This window comes from Hypomesus nipponensis, chromosome 17 (genome assembly GCF_054491055.1).
Source record: "Hypomesus nipponensis isolate SF chromosome 17, ASM5449105v1, whole genome shotgun sequence".
NCBI lineage: Eukaryota > Metazoa > Chordata > Actinopteri > Osmeriformes > Osmeridae > Hypomesus > Hypomesus nipponensis.
In genome coordinates, this window is record NC_140377.1 from 13,986,455 (window position 1) to 14,006,210 (window position 19,756).

Genomic DNA, 19,756 nt, shown 5'->3' on the forward strand with positions numbered 1-19,756 from the left:
CCCGCATCGCTGCTTGCAGGTATATTTATTATTATTCTTTTAATTTATCTCATGAACACATTGGTAAAAAGTTTTGAAATTTGGCATATTGATACAACATGCCACAACTACGGCCCAAACACAGACTGGCCCACATTAGACCATAGGGGGCACCACAGGCCACGCCCAAATGTCCACTTTTCAGAGTGATAGCATTTCCACCCCATTGCTCCAATTCTTCTGAAACTTGGTTTGCATGCCTCATTTTTCATGAGGAACAAAAAAGCCTCAAGGGCCCATAAGGTCCACCATGATGGATTTTCCTGTACAGTGATAATTTGGGAAAACCTTCAAAATAGATCTCCTATAAAAAAGGTAAAATTGACTTGAAATTTTGTACAGATATGTATCGTTGACATATTTAAAAATGTTACTTTAGACAGTTGAATCAAATACAAAATGTCTGTAAGGGGTGTATTTATGTAAATGTACACATTGCCTCAATAAGTTTGTATCACTAAATAGAATGTAATTTTGAATGATGGTTTTTCAAACCCAATAGGCTTTAAGATGACACCACCCTGAAGTACCCTGCAAAGTTTCACCTTGATATGTAAAAATATGACTGAATTACAGCTGTTTGAGCTTGGACCAAATCTGACAATGCTTGCCATTGGAGAAACGTCTTATTTTATTATCAGTTGATGACTGAACATGGCAGAGTCCAGATCTAGCAATGGCTCAGTTGCCTGAGATGTTGTGCTGATAAACAAAGGGTTGTAGGTTCAAAACCAGTCAAGTGGCAATTTTTTCTTTTTTGGACAGAACGGTTTCTCGTGTTCCGGTCAATCCTCCGGTTATAAAACATAGCAATGAGTGTTTATTTGAGCCCATAACAACACTCCGATCATCTGTTAAGCAAGACTGTGTAAACCACTCCAAAACAAGCCAGGTTTACAACAGTAGCTAGCTACTTGGAGTCTACGTATGGTAGTGTCAGATTTACAACCAAATTAACTCGAATTAAGTATATTGATCATCAGACATCTCTCTGAAGTACCATGAACAATTTCACCTTGGTATGTCAAAACATGATTGAATTAGAGCTGTTTCAACCTTGGCTGAATCTAACAACGCTTACCACAGGAGAAACAGCTTACTTGTTTGTACAGTAACTGAACTTGTGATTATTCAACACTGAGAATAGCTCAACAAGTTGGAAACATGACCTGCAAAGTATAAGGTTGTAGGTTTGAATCCAGCCACACTGTTCGAGTCTGTCTTAAATTTGAGTATATGTTTAGTTAGACAGGATGACATCGTTCTGAAGTACCATGCGCAATTTCACCTTGAAATGTCAAAAGATCATTGAATTACAGCTGTTTAAACTTTGGCGGAATCGACCAATCCGCGCTACAGGAGAAACGGCTTTCTTTTTTTTATACAGAAACGGACCAGAATTTTTCAGCTTTGCGGGTGGCTAAATAGGTTGAAACGTTGTCCTGCAAAGTGCAAGGAAACAGTTCAAATCCAAGCACAGTCTTTTGGCCTGTCATAATTTTGATTACTTGTTTAATTAAACAGGCAGACATCATTCTGAAATACCATGCGCAATTTCACTTTGAAATGTCAACCGTTTCTTAACCTTTGTCCCAAAGCTGATGAAAAACTAATACGCATATCATGCAGTCATTGCAGAGCTAGATAATCAGCGTCAGCCACTTGGGTACCCAGCATGCATTGCGACATGTCCAAAAATGCAAAGACTTGTGGAAAATGGTTTGGTTACAACAGCCTTGCAAGGGATTTCAGTTGTTGTGTTCGTTCAGTTAGATGTTTGTAATGTTATTGTTTGTTAGTTAATATAATCTTGTTGGTCACCCTGATTGTGCATGTTGTGTATTTTAATCGGACCAGAGAGTCGACTTCATTACTCTCACAAGCTATTCTGGCAAGCAGCTAAACATGGGTCTGCTCAGCCCAGCCCAGTTGCCCACATGACTACTGTTAGTTGTGCATTGACTGAGATTCTGGAAAGAGATCAAGTCAAGAAGACTTTCAATATCCTATAAAAGGCTAATACTCTGCCCTTTCTGTTCATAACATTTCAGCTGTTGTTGTGTAGCAGAGAGGATAGAGAGACTGACTTGTGACCTTATGCTCATGAGTTCTAATCCCCGTTCAGCCTATTGTTGTTGGCCAAACATGAAGTAGTTTTGCTCAATTGTTGTCCAAGTCTCGATCTTCTACAGTGTACATGTTTATAACATTTTGCCATTTTGCAGAGAAACCCGCATCGCTGCTTGCAGCTATATTTAGGTAGGAGGGAACCTATTGTTATTGTTGGTATTCTTCTTATTATTTTTTTCTTCTCCTTGTGCCCCAATATCTCTAAAAGTCCCTTGTCATAAATTTTCTTATTTAGCACATTGATACTACATCCAAGTGGGTACCCCCACACCAAATATGGGCCACATTGGACCATAGGGGGCGCTACAGGCCATGCCCAAAAGTCAAATTTTCAAAGTGATGGCATTTCCACCCTATTGCTCCAATTTTTCTGAAACTTGGTGTGCATGCCTCATTTTTCACGAGGAACAAGAAAGCCTATAAGGTCCGCCATGATGGATTTTCCTGTACAGTGATAATTTGGGAAAACATTCAAAATTCCTCTGCTCTTGAACCAAAGGTCTAATTGACTTGAAATTTGGTACAGATATGTACCATTGACGAATTTAAAAATGTTACTTAAGGCAATTGAATCAAGTACAAAATGGCTGAAAGGGGTGTATTTATGTAAATGTCCACATTGCCTCAATATGTTTGTGTCACTAAATCAAATGTATTTTTGAAGGATGGTTCAAACCTAATAGGCTTTAAGGTGACATGCCTCTGAAGTACCATGCAAAGTTTTACCTTGATATGTCATAATATGACTGAATTAAAGCTGTTTGAACTTGGAAACAAATCTGACAATGCTCGCCATTGGAGAAACAGCTTTTTTTTATTATCCAGTTATTGAACTTTGTGTATTCAATGCTTGAGAATGGCTCAATCGGCTGAGATGTCTTGCTGGTAAGCAAAGGAATGTAGGTTCAAAATCAGTCAGAGGCATAGTTTTTTTTTTTTATTCTGACAAAACGGTTTCTAGTCTTCCGATAAATCCTCCGGTTGTAAAACATAGCAATGCGTGTTTATTTGAGCCCATCACAACACTCCAATCATCTGTTTAGCGAGACTGTGTAAACCACTGCAAAACAAGCCAGGTTTACCTCAATAGCTAGCTACTTGTAGTCTACGCATGGTAGAGATAACGCTAATGGTTATCTCTGATGAAGTAAATTGATTGTTCAGGTGGATCCCTTGTCTGTTGCACAAATTCATTTCAGTAACCTAAGCCAGGACACAACCCCACTGATGTTAGGCATGATTTGAAATTCCCTTCCATGACAAGTTATGGCACTCCAAACAACCTTTAAAAAAAACTATAAGTAAGTTATTCTTTACAGCAGCAACCCAGTCATCCCGTTGTCCCATTTTCATAGGAAAGGTACAAGCAGTTTCAACTTTGGCTGAATCTAACAACGCTTACCACAGGAGAAACAGCTTACTTTTTAATACAGTTACTGAACATGACACTATTCAACACTGAGAATAGCTCAATGGGCTGGGATGCTGATCTGTGAAGTATACGGTAGTAGGTTGGAATCCAGCCATTATCTTTTGGCCTGTCATAAATTTGATTACTTGTTTAGTCAAACAGCCAGACATCATTCTGAAATACCATGCGCAATTTCATTCAATTTCACCTTGAAATGTCAACTGTTTCTTAACCTTTGTCCCAAAGCTGACCTAAAACTAATACTCATATCACGCAGTTGGAACACAGCTAGATTATCGGCGTCAGCACCCTTGGGTACCCAGCATGCAGCACGGCATGTCAAAAAACACAAAGACTTGTGGAAAATAGTTTGGTTACAAAAGACTTGTTGTGTTTGTTCAGTTAGATGTTTGTAATGTTATTGTTTGTTAGTTAATATAATCTTGTTGGTCACCCTGATTGTGTATGTTGAGTAGTTAAATCGGACCAGAGAGTCAGCTGCTATGCCGTCACAGGCTATTCTCACAAGGAGCTAAATATGAGCGCTGCCCTAGCCCAGTTGCCCACATGACTATTGTTAGTTGTGCATTGAGAGTCTGGAAAGAGATCAACTCAAGAAGAATTTCAATATCCTATAAAAAGTTAATACTCAGCCCTTACTAATTATAAAATGTCAGCAGTTGGTGTGTAGCAGAGAGGCTAGAGAGACTGACTTGTTATCTTATGCTCATGAGTTCAAATCCCCATTTAGCCTATTGTTGTTGGCCAAACATTAAGTCGTTTTGCTCTCTTGTTCTCCAAGTCTCGATCTTCTACAGTGTATATGTTTATAATATTTTGCCATTTTGCGGAGGAACCCGCATCGCTAGTTGCAGCTATATTTTTAAGTTTGTTTCCCTTTGGAGTAAGCAAGCCATATGGAGAAATATTATGGAAGTGAAAAAGTTGCAAGCTTTACTGTAAACATTTGAGTAGTAAATCTATCCAGGAGATTAGAGGGGGAGTGAGCTCTTGAATAAGGAAATCGCAATATTTTAGTTTCCTTTAGTGTGGTAGTCAGCCACCGATGAATAAATATGATACATTAGTATTGACAAGCCTGTCTTATTTGGTACTAAACCACTGTTTGTATTTTATTGTTGAAATAGGAAAATGTTTATGTTGTCTCACCGTTTTCCCCCTGCTTCCCTTCCCCAGATCTCTGTTGCGTTACCATGACAAGTGAGGAGTGTCCCGTACCACTAGGCTTGTCCCAAGTAGGGGTGGGGCTCTGTGAGGACTACGGATTGCTGCAGGCTGATGACATCGCTGAAGAGGCAGGGCCTGGTGATGATGCAAGCAGTGACCTCAGCACCCTGGTGGTCCCCTTCCCAGAACTGGCGCCTGTGGTCTTCTTCTGCCTCAAACAGACCACCTTTCCACGCAGCTGGTGCATTCGAATGGTCTCCAGCCCATATCCTTGAATGATGAAACACACCTAACCCTATCCTTTACTGCCTAAACACACCTAACTCTATCCTATCCTACTGCTGATACAAACTTAACACAAACCCCTAAACCCTCGGACCTAAACCATTATCCTAGTCCCTAACTCAGACACCTTACCCTTGCTTTACCTAAGCCTTGCCTTACCCTAAGCCTTACCTAAGCCTTACCCTAAGCAAGACCCCTATCTGACCCTAACCCAAGCCCAGACCCCTATCTGACCCCTTACTCTAACCCAGGTGTGGGGAACCTTTTTTCTGCAAAGGACCATTTGGATATTTATAAAATCATTCGGGGGCCATACAGAATTATCAACTTAAAAATGGGCCTGCTATATTTGGTCAAACATTTAATTAACACCCCTAGGGCCCTATCTTGCACCCAGCACAAATGACGTAGTCAACGACGCAAGTGTCATTCCTAGTTTGCACTCGACGCAAACCTGACTTTTCCCTCCACAGACGCACGTCGAAATGACCTTGCGCTCCCGTGGGCGGTTCAGCGAAAAAGGAGGCGTGTTCCAGCGTAAACGTTCCCTGGTGCTATCTTGCAGTTTCCGAAACACAACTCAGCTAATGACCAGGAAAAACGTGGTCTAAAGTCAATGGCGCATTATTCAGATGCTATTTTAATGGCGCAAGCTTGGTCCGTGTGCACTGCTGGCAAGGCCAGGGTCTTCTTTCTGCGAAGCTACGTTACATTGTTTTGATTTATGGCGTGTTACATTTCTTCAATGATTATAAAAATATTTTCATAAGACATTTCTATGTATGTAAACTTAATTTGTTACAACTGTGGCAATTTCCTCCCATGACTGTTTAACCAAAGCTAATTTGGTTAGGTTTCTTCTCCCATGCCCATCAGAATCAGAATTCGGTTTCGCCATGTAGCCTATGTTACACAAATACGCAATTTACTGTGGCAGGAAGGTGCAAACAATAAATATATAGGGCCCCTAATGTAATGGCTGGAACTGCTTCTCTTTGGTGAGGTTTGTGATGTTAAGGCCGATTTATACTTCTGCATCTCCGTTAACGGACAGACGCACGCACGGAGTCGGACGGAGTTGGACGGACTGGTTGAATTTATACTACTCCGACGGCTCTGCGTGCTGAAAGCAATTCACAGCCAGAACAGTAGATGACGCTGCACTGCGATGCTAGCTAGGTTATCAAAAAGTCGGAGCAAATTTACAAATGAACCATTTCATCAATAAAATAAGCACATTTTCAGCAACTACACTGTCTATTTCTCGTCACATTTTAATTCAGATGCTGATTTACATGTACTGTTTAGCTGAAATAAGAGTTGTAAAAATGTACAACAATGGCGGTCAAAGGATTCTGTTCTCTTGTTGGTCACGGCAACCCCGCCCCCTACCCCTGACGCAATACCAATCATAGCCAAGGGTTATCCGTAAAAAGACGCACGGACAGACGGATAGTCAGGAAAATCAGGAGGCGCACGCAGAGCTCTGCGAGGGCTCTGCGAAGACACGCAGAGGGCGTTTCTTGAAGGAGAGGGCGTTCCCCGTGTGCGTAAAAACGCAGAAGTATAAATCAGCCTTTAGCTGGCACGGATGCAGCCTGCTTTGACAGGGGGTGCAGTGAACAATTTTGGGGGGGTCTCATGAATACGGAGAGGGATCGTATATTTTTTTATATTGCTACAATTTTTTAGACTGCATATCGATCCGAGTGTTAATCAGGCGCGGAGCCAGACGTTGTAAACATTGGGGCTCAGCCCAAACCAACAACGTATTCTGTGTTTGATTTGCCAGAAAGGAATTCCACACTTAATGCGAGCGCGGACATACATTTTTTGGTACATTGCTACGCAACGCTGCGCGCCTCCACGGTCGTCTTCCACAAAATAGTGATAGTTAAAATAGTGCTGCTGCCAACGAATAATGCACCTAATAAAATGGTTCCTGCAGTGCCATGGCGGGCCGGACCCAATGATTTCGGCCGGACGTTCCCCACCCCTGCTCTTAACCTCTAGACTAGGACTGGCCAACACTCTTCCTGGGGGGATATCCTTCTGTATGTTTTCTGTCCAAGCCAATTGTAACTGCCCTCATCATCCTCACATCATGAGTTTTCTATATTTTATAAGTGTGCTAGGAAGCCACTGGTGAATAGATATCACCCAACCATTTACTGACAGTAACATAACTATTATACACAACTTTTCTTTAAAACCTCCCCTGTCAACCCTCCATCTAACCATCTTACTAGGCAGTTTTACACAACTTATGTCCTCTTTGCATCCCCTTTTATCTCTTCTATGTTCTCTCTGTCTCTCACACATATTCTCTCTCTTCACTTCTCATCCCTCTAAAGCTCCTTCGTTCTCACTCATCCCTGTTCTTTAACCCACCTTTCCCCCCTAACCCAACCACATACACACACACACGGTCAGGCTTGATGCCCTGCTGGTTTTAATGAGAAGAGATGCTACAATGGAGCCAAGGTGTACTGTCTATACAGCAGGAGTTCTGTTTACTCATGCCAGATTACATCTGCATGCATGTGTGTGTGTGTGTGTAGTGTGATCTGGAGTGTCTATGTGTGGGCTGGGGGCTGTGCTGTGTGAGTAGGACTTTAGTAAGAGTGTTTGAGTGTTTGGAGTACTTCTGTTGTTACACAAGAACAATAAAAGTACAGTAGATCGATAACCCTAACCCATGCAATGTGTGCATGTGTGTGTATTGGTAGCGTTATGTACATCATATTTGTTTCTGTGTTTGCATCCGTTTTTTTTGTGTGTACATCTGTGTGTAGACCTAGGACGCAGTAATAATTGGTGCTGTCCAGGGCTCACTTGCTGTGAGGGGCTCTTCCTAACACGCACGCACACACATCCACAATCACACATCCATAGCGGAGATAAAAAGCCCACAACAGAGAAGCCCTTCTACTAAACGTCCTCCTCTTTCCCTCTCCTTCTCTGTCCCTCTTCCTCTCTACACCCCCTTCTAAGTCATCGCCACTGGTGCGATTGTAGGTGATGGTCATATTAAGTGATGGGGATGATGATTTTGGTGATGATGTTAATGAGATAGGTACCCCTAAATTGGTACCCCTGTGTGTGTGTGCCTGTATATGTGTATGCAATACCAAGTGTGTACATATATCCTATCCCATCTTTGTGTTTATGGTTGTCCTACCGTATTCCCTGTTGTCTGCCGCTAGCGTAACAGACTTCTTCTCTGGGTCTGTATTGACACGACAGATAGGACAGATCTCACTGCAAAGATTGGAGGTTAGATATATCTTGTCTCATGCCAAGTCACCTTCAATAGATTCATAACTATGCCACACACACACTTTTACGTAAATCTCTGTGTCAATGTGAGCAGGATTGTCGGTGTTCTAAGAAGATAATAAAATTCCAACCCCTGATGCCCAGACAATGGAGAGTTGGGGAACTGACACACACTTGAAAACACACACACTTAAATGTAGACATAAGCAAGACATACACACACCACACACATTCACAAATACAATAAACTTGCAGCCCTGCTGTATAGCACGAGAGAAAAAAAGCATTAAATAAATAGTCTGGAAACTAACACTTGTATCCTATATTGGTATTCTCTTCAGCTCAACTCAGTTATGAGTTGCCTTTATGATAGCTTTCCAAGTCAAATCAAATGTATTTGTATAGCCCTTTCTACACGCAAGCATGTCACAGAGGGCTTCGCATGTCACAGAGGGCTTCACATACGCCCATAGAATCAACCTAAACCCTCAAGGAAGACAAGGAAAAACTCCCAACAGGAGAAAAAATAGAAGAAACCTTGGGAGGAGCCATTCAGAGAGGGATCCCCACCTCCAGAGACGGTTGGTAAGAGAGAGGAGCAAAACACAGGCTAAACATAGTCATACAGTGTCAATGGTTTTGAAACACCAAAATTCATTGTTCAACTTCATAGATGTAGGACAGGACCGGGAAACTCGCGGTTGGCCGTCATGGAGACTGGTTTCTGGTTGACGACCAGGTCCAGCGTTGGCCGACCGATGACCAGGCAGGTGCTAAAAGCTCAAACCCCCCACACCACAAGGGATGTGTGTGTGGGGGAGGGGGGCAGAGAGGGGGAGCAGGGATTAGAGAATTCCAGGAGCAGCTAACAGTTACAGTCATAATAGAATGAGATCCCCACCAGTCAAGTGTGGACAAGTGCAGCAATATAACAGAGCAGAAAGGGGTATTTGATGCAGCCCTGGACACCAAGACAGCGACAGCCCCCCTCGGTTGGAACATGAAATCTGTTCCAGGGGAAAGAACTCTAAAATAAGTTATACTTATACGAATAAGGATGAAAAACAACCCACCCCCGTTGTCTCCAACTAGTAACAGAAACTATAACAGTAACAATATACAGCAACCGAAACCTTAACAGTAACAATATACAGTAACAGGTTTACTTTATTTGTAACATCTAGATGTAACATCTAGATGGAGCAATGTGACCATATAAGCTATAATGACAATTTAAAAGTTACATGAAATACACACACCCCAGATTTACATAGAATGTAAAAACACATATGCTTACCTTTGCATTTACATTTATTCATTTAGCAGACACTTTTATCCAAAGCGACTTCCAAGAGAGAGCTTTACAAAGTGCATAGGTCACTGATAATAGCAACACGATAGCCCCAAAGCATTGAGGGTAGCCAAAACAAGAAGCACACATTGTGAACAACCAAAAAATAAGTGCCAAAGGGGAAAACCATAAGAGCATGTAGTTAAGCAAGTTACAATTAAACAACATGAATCTCTAAGTGCAAGGGTACCTGTAGAAAAGCAAGCAACAGTAAAATAAAATAAAAATAAGATTAACTAAAATAGAATATTTAGCAGCGAATACAACAGTTTAAATCAGCTACCACTAACTAACAAGAGCAACAAGTCTCTAAGCAAGAGTCATTATGTTCCTTGAGGAAACTAGCATTGGGTTCAGCAAACCATTCCTAAGTACCTTTGTACTCCCGGAACAAGTGCGTCTTGAGCCTTCTCTTGAAGGTGGAGAGACAGTCTGTGTCTCTGATGGAGGTGGGGAGTTGATTCCACCACTGGGGGGCCAGGCAGGAGAAGAGCTTGTGTTGGGACCGGACGGTCTTGAGCGATGGGACCACCAGGCGGTTGTCTGAAGAAGACCGTAGGTGGTGGGTGGGGGTGTAAGGCTGCAGGAGAGACTTGATGTAGTCGGGTGCAGTCCCATTCACTGCTCAGAAGGTCAGTACCAGGGTTTTGAATCTGATGCGGGCCATGATGGGTAGCCAGTGGAGGGAGATGAGGAGCTGGGTAACGTTGGAGCGTCTGGGTAGATTGTAGACCAGGCGGGCCGCTGTGTTCTGAATCCTGTGAAGAGGGCGGGTTGCGCTTGCTGGGAGACCGGCGAGCAGCGAGTTGCAGTAGTCAAACCTTTAACAATCGTAGAATTGACTAAACAAGAACGTTTTTAACCTAATTTTAAGTGAAACTGTATCAGCCTCCTTAATTGAGATGGGTAATTTGTTCGGGAGAAGAGGTGCTCTATATGAGAATGCCCTACCTCCAGCTGTTTTTTTTCTTAATTTTGGGAACCACCAGATAGCCGGCATCTTGAGATCTGAGTGTCCTTGTGGGGCAATAGGGTGCAAGGAGACCGGAGAGGTACAGTGGTGCCAATCCATGCAGAGATTTGTAAGTTAGTCTAGCAGCATTGTAGTAGTCCAATCGGGACGTAACAAATGCATGCGTATACGTTTTTCAGCATCATCCTTTGAGAGGATTTTTTGTATTTTGGCAATATTACATAGATGGAAAAAGGCAGATCTGGTCATTTGCTTAATATAGTAATTAAACGAAAGGTCTGGGTCCATTGTGACTCCCAGAGTTTTTTTGCCTGACGTTGTCATACTCATAATTCTAGTCAGAATATGATTCTGATAACTCTCCGTTAGGCTGTGACTATGTTGGAAAAATTGAAGATGTAACACATTTATCCTGTATAAGAATGATTTTGTGTTCAGCATTCTTTGTGTGTAGAGAGAGGCCTACACCCAAATCTGGACTTTGGGTAACACAAGGCATATGTAAACAAGGAGACCTGGTCTGAGCACTCTCTCTTACTGGAGAGGCCATAAAAGATGTCTGGCCTTATCTGTGTTGGGTGAATCATGTGGTCAAGCTTACAGGGGTCGTAAACACGCACGCACTCTTAACACGCACGCACACACGCGCACCAGGTCTACGCAAGGAGCCAATGAAGAAGAGCAATGGAACATTTGCATGCCTTTGTCTTAACAAATGACTTCAAAGGGCGGTTCTGCTTAAATAGCTAGCTATCACAACAAGCGGACAAACTTGTAGCACAATGGCGTGTGATGTTTTTGTGTCCTTGTGGGCCGGCCGCAAGCAATAAACTTTCTTAAACTTGTTCACCGACTGACTGTGCAATGCTTGATAGATTAATATTAGTTGATTCTGACAGACTATGGGGCATGTTTCAACCGAACTCGTAAAACAAATGCGGGGCTAATTTGGGCTGGAAGCCAGACTAAGATTTTTACCAGCTGGCTTTGAGAGACTTTAACGCCGTCTAAGGTCAGATTGGATAAATTATTTCTGTATTTTTTAGGACCGAAAATTTGAACCTTGGTTTTATCCGAATAAGAAGAAGGAAATTTGCAGTTATCCAAGTTCTCAACCTGGAAACAAATTTTTCCATAGCATGTGGAAATTCTCCAGACTTTATAGACATATATAGCTGAGTATCATCTGCATAACAGTGAAAGTTTACCCCAGAGCTTCTTATTATGTTTCCTAAATCAGAATCAGAAAGGGATTTATTTGCCATTAAAGTTTGCACAGACAAGGAATTTACTTTGGCAAGAGGGCGCATACAATAAACATATAGGAACCAAAAATTAAAATATGTGGACTATCTATACTAAGGGTACATAAACTAGCAGTACTAAGCGGAATTAGAATTAAACACAATTTACAATAAAATAAAATGTAAGTTGCCAGAAATAAAATATAAGTTGCTAAATTACAATAGAAAATACAAAAAATACAAATATTACAAAAGATACAAATGTACAGGGTAGAATTGTGTAGATGTAATATGTTTTTTTGCAGGAAGTCATTTAGAGTCAGTGTGGACCCTTGGCCTTGTTGAAGAGGCCAACAGCGGAAGGGAAAAAACTGTTTTTGTGGCGTGAAGTATTGGTCCTGATGGACCGCAGCCTTCTGCCGAAGGGGGTGTGACTGAAACAGGGAGTGGCCAGGGTGGGAGGAGTCGGCCACAATCTTCCTCGCTCGCCTCAGGGTCCTTGAGGTGTGCAGGTCCACGAGGGTAGGCAGATTGCAGCCAATCACCTTCTCAGCAGTGCGGATGATACGCTGCAGCCTTGTCTTGTCCTTGGCAGTGGCAGCAGCAGACGGTGATGGACGAGGTGAGGACAGACTCAATGATGGCTGAGTAGAAGTGCACCATCATTGTCTTTGGCAGGTTGAATTTCTTCAGCTGCCGAAGGAGAATGCAACATATAGAGTGAAAATAACAGAGGGCCTAGAACTGAACCCTGTGGTACTCCGTATTTTACAGTGGAGCTCCTGGATGAGCAGCCATCATGGTGGACATATTGTGATCTGTCAGATAGATCCGATCTAAACCACTGAAGTGAAGTACCAGAAATCCCAACATAGTTCTCTATACGTTCCAGGAGAATTTCATGATCAACAGTGTCAAAAGCTACTCTGGGTTAGTATTGGGAACCCTTTTCTATTCTATTCAGTATGCTTGTTTGACATCAGGAAACCTTCTAAGGTAAGATTCTCTTTTCAGAAGTTGATGTATTTTCATGTCTGAAGTGGGTTTCTAAGAGCAATTAGCCCATCTCAGGTCAAGAGTCCAGTCACACAAACAGTGTATCTATACAGGGTCATTTGATGACCTACAAACAGGTATTTAATTGTTTCAAAGCATGTTTCATTCTGTCAAAACGGTGCTCAACACCGACCTAATATGCCACTCCTACTGGGGAAATAGGTCACCTTCATCCATGATGCTCAATAGACTATACGCTCTTTGCTCAATAATATGACTAATATGGAGAGGTGACAGACTTAATAGACATGATCTCTTAAAGTTGCACTTGTTGAGATTGCCTATTGAAAGTGACCCGAAATTTTTAAGATTTAATTATAACCCGTTCTGTTTTCTAAGATGTATTCAAAGAGTATTTTAGAAGGAAAATAGATCATTTGGATTGTACGTCAAAAGGAACAACTGACATTAACTTGAACAACTAACAACTTTAAGATGTCTAATAGAATTGGACATACTTTATTGGTTCAATAGTTTATATGATATCTTCTTTGGGTTAGAATAATAATGTTGACACCAGATGATTGATGTCTGGCTCAGACACCTATCCTTCTGTAACTCCTCGCCTGTCTCTCCACCATCTCCCATCCATCCTCTCCCTCACCCTGTGTCTCAGAGCCGTCTGATTGTCTCACGGGGTGTGCTAGGAGAGTGACCGGCCTCTGCAGCCCATGATCCTCTTTGACAGCATGTTACTGCAACTGTGACGGATAGCCACACACCTTACATACTTATCTCTAACTACTGCTGTGACTATGGCAGGCACCTGTGGCTCTCTTTCATTCTCTTTCTTTCTCTCTGTCTCTCTTTGTATTGTTGTATCACTTGTTCTGTATCACTTGTCTAAATTAAGGTGAATAAACACCACCATCCCTAAACTCTATGCTCTTTTACCTTCTCTGCGCTGTTCCTCTCCCTCCCACGCTTTCTCGTCCTCACTCTCCCTTCCCCTCTTCCTCTCCCCTCCTCTCCTCCCTCCTTCCTTCTCGCCTCTCAAACTGGGTTCCATTAACGCCTGTGTTGTCTTGGACAGACAGGAGAGTAGCGTGTAAGTGACCCTGAGTCTTTATACTCTCCTGCTGAACCTTTCTAGGGACCCCCAGCCACACAGACACACGTAGTGGTGTGATACAGTAAGTGTTATTGAGATCTGATGAGGCTTCTCATGACGGAATGTCACGATACCCCCCCCCACCCCTTAATCCCCAATAATAGTGAAGTGGTGTGTGTACATCTGAACATATCTTTGTTGGATTACAGATTAGACATTTTTCCTCATATCTGGAGTTCGATCATCTCTCAGATCTTTTCCCAGGCCGTGCTACAGATGTGTAAATGTGATCTCAGAGGATGTGCTCCCCCAGTAGCAGGAAACACTGCTTTTAGACTGAAAGTCACTATATTTAGTTGGCTTTACAATATGGCCACCAACTGTGGCTCATGGTTTATGTACTGAATATTTCTCTCTCTCTCTCTCTCTCTCTCCCTCCCTCCCTCCCTCTCTCTCTCTCTCTCTCTCTCTCTCTCTCTACTAAACCCCCTATGAACCCAGACGTCTTCCACATGAGTAATCCTAGATCAGACCTCCATCATAGATGCTGGTCGATGGCCGACAGATGATTGGATTCTGTTGCTATCTCTCAACTCAGTTTCAAGTCAGTTTACTGCAGTTCCTTCACTGAGATCTGTATTATGCCCTACAAAACATTACAGTTTTTCACAATTGCTAAAACACATTCTTGAAACAGTCACCCATTTTCTCAAAACTGTAAACACAAAACCTCATCTTCAAGCACTATTTACAAAACCTTGAATTCTCTTGCAAAATGAAACTTTCGCCTCAAAACAGATTTACCTGTGCTCAAAATCAAACACTGCTCTCATAAACAAAGTGATCAAAATGATATACACTATCAAGCAGTCAGTAAACAATACACCAAAAAATTGAAAACACATTGTTCAAAACATATAGTTCTCAAGGGAAGTACATTTTTACGTAATCTCAAAACTAATTTCATATTTATCCGTCATTGTCTTTTGATGAACGAAAACATGTTCTATCATAGTAGCTCAACATTTATCAGAAATTACTACTCTGCTTTGCTCTTTGCAATTGTTCTTGTTCTTTCTCCTCCTTGTACCCCTATACAGTACTATACTGGCCTTGCATAGTTTGTCACCAAAGGGCACTCTACAACGTCCCTGTTGGCAACATGAGTGGGGCAGAATGTTAGGGAAATCTGTTTGTTTTGTTACGCGTTTCTGGATTTTTTTTTCATTACAGTAATTTTCTATATCGGCCGATATATCAGAGTACTACTGTATACCCTGCATCTCACTACCCACAACTCACTCTTGTTCTTTGTTGATATAAACCTGCAACCAGTCTAAATCTATTGAGCATTCAGTACTGTTACTGTAACAAATGGAAAGTGCAATGTTCAGGGCCACACCATTTGTTACGTAACTGTACAGTATAGAGTCTACAATGCACTGTACTACAGTATACAATACTATACTGTAAAAGGGACAGAAATCAAAGAAGTAAACATGTGATCAATGTGCTTCTTCTTGTCTTTGGACTGGGTCAGGGTCATTGACATCACAAGGAATATTTTCCCACCTTCAACAACCTGTTTGCTCTCTGAACTGGCTTATATTGGTTGTGTCACATCATTTAAAAACAAGTGAAATCAATTTTGAGTGGTTGTGTTTAGTCAATGACATGTTTTTTCTATTTGTATTTAATTGTTGCCATTTGTGTTTACCAGTATGGATGACATGTCCATTAGAGTGCATAATGTGTTTTGAGAATGAGAATGTGTTTAGAGTTTTCTGAAAAGTCTATGTGAGATTTGCAAATTGTGTTTTACCATGAGAAATGGTTTAAGGTATTGACAACAGACTGCACAATTAGCTACATGAGTTTAGGCAACTGATAACTTTGTTCAGCCAATGGGTTTTAGTGTTTTAGCAATTCAGAAAAACTGTAACAGCAAGCTGATAAAGAACGTAAATACGGCTTACTGTACATTATCGATGTTGAAGTCTGTGTGACATTATGTGGCACATGTTGTTGCTGTGTACTCTGGGTAGCAGGTTGAAGAATGTTGTAGCTGCTGGTGACCTGGCCTCTTTTCTCTACAAGGGCAACCTTACCCTTTAATTCACAGCAATTCAGTCAGACATCATCCAAATTACTCATCCTAGGAGAGATATTCAGAGAGAGAGAGCGAGAGAGAGAATGGGTGAGATAGATGGAGAAGAAAAAACATATTTGCTCACTTTATCAGCAGGTGCACGTGTGTGGGCAACACCTTTTGTCATTATGTGTCATTATTTTGTCTCTGTGCAAGGCTCTGGTGTCTGTTTGCTTGTCTCCTGTTCTGTCCTTGTGCTAGGCTCTAGTGTTAGTCAGCTTGATTGCTAGGCTCTGGTGTTTGTCTGCATGTCTTCTATTTAGAGAATGAAGACCTCCTCACAAACCAGGCAGAATGGTGATGGTGTTAAAATGGTTACATGATGGCTTCAGTTAAGTAAGTAATTGCTCCTGTACCGTACAGAACAAAATTGCCTGCTAAAGGCAACATAGTTTATGTTGCTATTGTCTGTATCTTATCTCGAATACCTTCATGGAAACCAGACCTTTTGCGTGTATAATATTAAAAGCATAAAAGTAGCATTACTAGCAATTTGCAAGGTAGTTAGCTACGCTAATGTTCTAAGAATGAGTTGGTGTTACCACATACTCAGTCTCCACACAAGATATTAAATAGCAGGGTCACTTTGTAATTTAAGGTTGGAGTTGAGAGGTCACTGCAAAGGCAGCTTCTAATTTTCTGTGATGAGAGCAGAGCTGGAGCTGTATCTCTGATCCTGGTCTCACCTGAGAAAATAAAAAAACCTCTGGGTGGGAATAAATGAGCTGTAATGGTACTTGGGGGTAGAAAAGTAACGCTCATATTTCTACTGCAGTACACAAAATGTCTCACTGGCACAAAAACACAAATAATACAAAATCCCTTATGTATTTGAATCATAATATATTTGTATAGTTATCCATAAATTAATCAATCAATAACATTTGATTTGTATGTCTCTTTTCTACAATCAATGTCACAGAGTGCTTCACATACTCCCAAAGAAATGCACCGTAACCAACCTAAACCCTCAAGGAAGACAAAGAAAAAACTCTCACGAAAACATTTAAGAAACCTTGGGAATACATTTACATTTAGCAGACGCTCTTATCCAGAGCGACTTACAGAAAGTACAGGGACATTCCCCCACAGCAAGTAGAGTGAAGTGCCTTGCCCAAGGACACAATGTCATTTTGCACGGCCGGAATTCGAACTGGCAACCTTCTGATTAATAGCCGATTCCTGAACCACTCATTTACATTTATTCATTTAGCCTCTCACACTCAAAAATACATTTGACTTTAGAGTGAATGTCTGCACATGCACTCAAACACACGTAATCCCAGTTTTCCAGTCTAATTCAGTCAGATGGACAGAGTGCATACAGTATATGTATTTCACACTCTCACAATCGTTCTCCCTACTCCATTTTATTCCTTACTGTATGTGTATACGCATGTGCATGTATGCGTGTGTGCTTGTATATACGTGTAATGAAGTGGAGCAGGCTATAAGATCCTTCACCTGGCTAGGTATCAAAGCTGTATGTGGGTGTGGGCCCCACTGCCATCCAGTTCACTGGCTCAAAGACAGACATTTTAGTCTTAGGACATTAAAGACCAACTTTACACACATACATGTGTCTGTAACTTTTGATCCATAGCAAATCAAGCAGCTAAATTCGATTGTTAAGGTTTGAAATTATTTGATTGTTGTGTAACAGTTTTGGCCCGACTCTTTAAAGTACAATTTGGAGGGTTACGGTATAGTCCACATGTATGCTAACGACAGCACTCAATGTTCAAACAGGTCTAAGAGTGTTCTCTATCTGTTAGTTTGAGTCTAGTTTCATTTCCTTATTTATAATCCTTAATGCCTGTCCTAACACACACACACATGTGCAGGCGGTCAACTCTGTCTGCACCTTCCGGATTTAAAACGGAATATCTTTGTAATCTGGCATAATGACCCCAACGATTAAAGGACAATGTTTGTATCACAGTGTGTTGGGCTGTATGTGTGTGTTATCATCTCTACATAACTGTCTGATACAATATGTTTGAGAACACGTTATCTATGTGTATTTTTGGGGTACATCATTGTAGCTGTTTTTACACACAGCTGTGCACACTGCAGTCCTGAGTTGATTCTGGTTAATCTTCCAGATGACCCTGACTTTGTATGTTCATAACCAACATTGTATCCCAGGATGCTGACCAATCATAGTCTCATTATTTATTTATTGTTATCCATTAAAAGCTGGCCATTAAGTGATTACTTCAATTAGATATAAATCAGGGTCAAAAAGATACATGTGTGTGTGAGTATGTGTGTGGTGATTTAGATCAATGAGTGCATACATATCTACATTTGTCCTCTGACCCTTGTATACCAATAAACAGCCTTGACGTACAGCCTAACCGACCACAAGTTGATGGCATGTGGCCTTTTATGAGCAACACACACATGGTACTGAACTGGGGATTTTATATCACGATTCCTACATTCACAATGTACAGCCGTGGCCAAAGTATTGGGAGCAACATACATGTTGTGTTTGCAAAGTTTAATGGGCCTTGGCATTAAATGGCTGCTAACATAATTTCAGTAAGTCATACCACCAGCACAGGGGAAAGTGTGAACTAGTTCTAGCCAGGTGAAATCACTCTATCATTCTGATTGGATTTAAAGAGCAGCTGTAAAAGAGGGGCTGTAAAAGAGGGGACTATTTCCATATATTGAACATTTTTGCCCCAAAAAAGCTTTAAAAAATATGAAATGTGCCTTATTGTATTCCAGTATTCTATAAAAACATGTGAAAACATTTTCCTCAAATACTGAACCAGCAAACTTTGCAACCCACGACATTTGTCATTGCAAAAACTTATGGCCATGACAGTAGTTACCATACTGTACCCTTGCCCTTGGTCAAGCATGTGTATTTTGACAAAAGGGGCCCTATCTTGCACCCAGCACAATTGACTTAGTCAACGACGCAAGTGTCATTCCTAGTTTGCACTCGACGCAAAGGCGACTTTTCCCTCCACAGACGCATATCGAAATGACTTTGCGCTCCCGTGGGCGGTTCAGCGAAAAAGGAGGCGTGTTCCGTCCAAACGTTCCCTGGTGCTATCTTGCAGTTTCCGAAAAACAATTCCGCTACTGACCAGGAAAAACATGGTCTAAAGTCATTGGCGCATTATTCAGATACTATTTTAAGGGCGCAAGCTTGGTCCGTGCGCACTGCTGGCGAGGCCAGGGTCTTCTTTCTGCGAAGCTACGTTACATTGTTTTGATTTATGGCTGTTACATTTCTTCAATGATTATAAAAAGATTTTCATAAGAAATTTCTATGTATGTGAACTTAATTTGTAACAACTGTGGCAATTTCCTCCCATGACAGTTTAACCGAAGCTAATTTGGTTAGGTTTCTTCTCCCATGCCCATCAGAATCAGAATTCGGTTTATTCGCCATGAAGCTTATGTTACACAAATACGCGATTCACTGTGGCAGGAAGGTGAAAACAATAAACATATACGGTTATAAATTAAGTTCAAAAGTACATTAGTAGGACTAATTCTAAGAACTAAACAATTAGAAAAAATATACTGAAAATACTACAAAAAATATAACAATTAAAAAAATATATAATATGTAAA

General features: G+C 41.3%; 1 protein-coding gene across 1 annotated transcript in view; it reads left to right on the forward strand.

The window, feature by feature from the left end:
• Window positions 1-4,783: 4,783 nt before the first annotated feature.
• The window catches only part of cacna1ia (calcium voltage-gated channel subunit alpha1 Ia), a 442,500-nt gene continuing 427,527 nt past the window's right edge, over window positions 4,784-19,756 (forward strand). Inside the window, 1 exon segment of the mRNA XM_084676906.1 lies at window positions 4,784-5,033. Within this exon segment, the coding sequence (XP_084533032.1) occupies window positions 4,795-5,033 (239 nt within the window). The 5' untranslated portion in view covers window positions 4,784-4,794.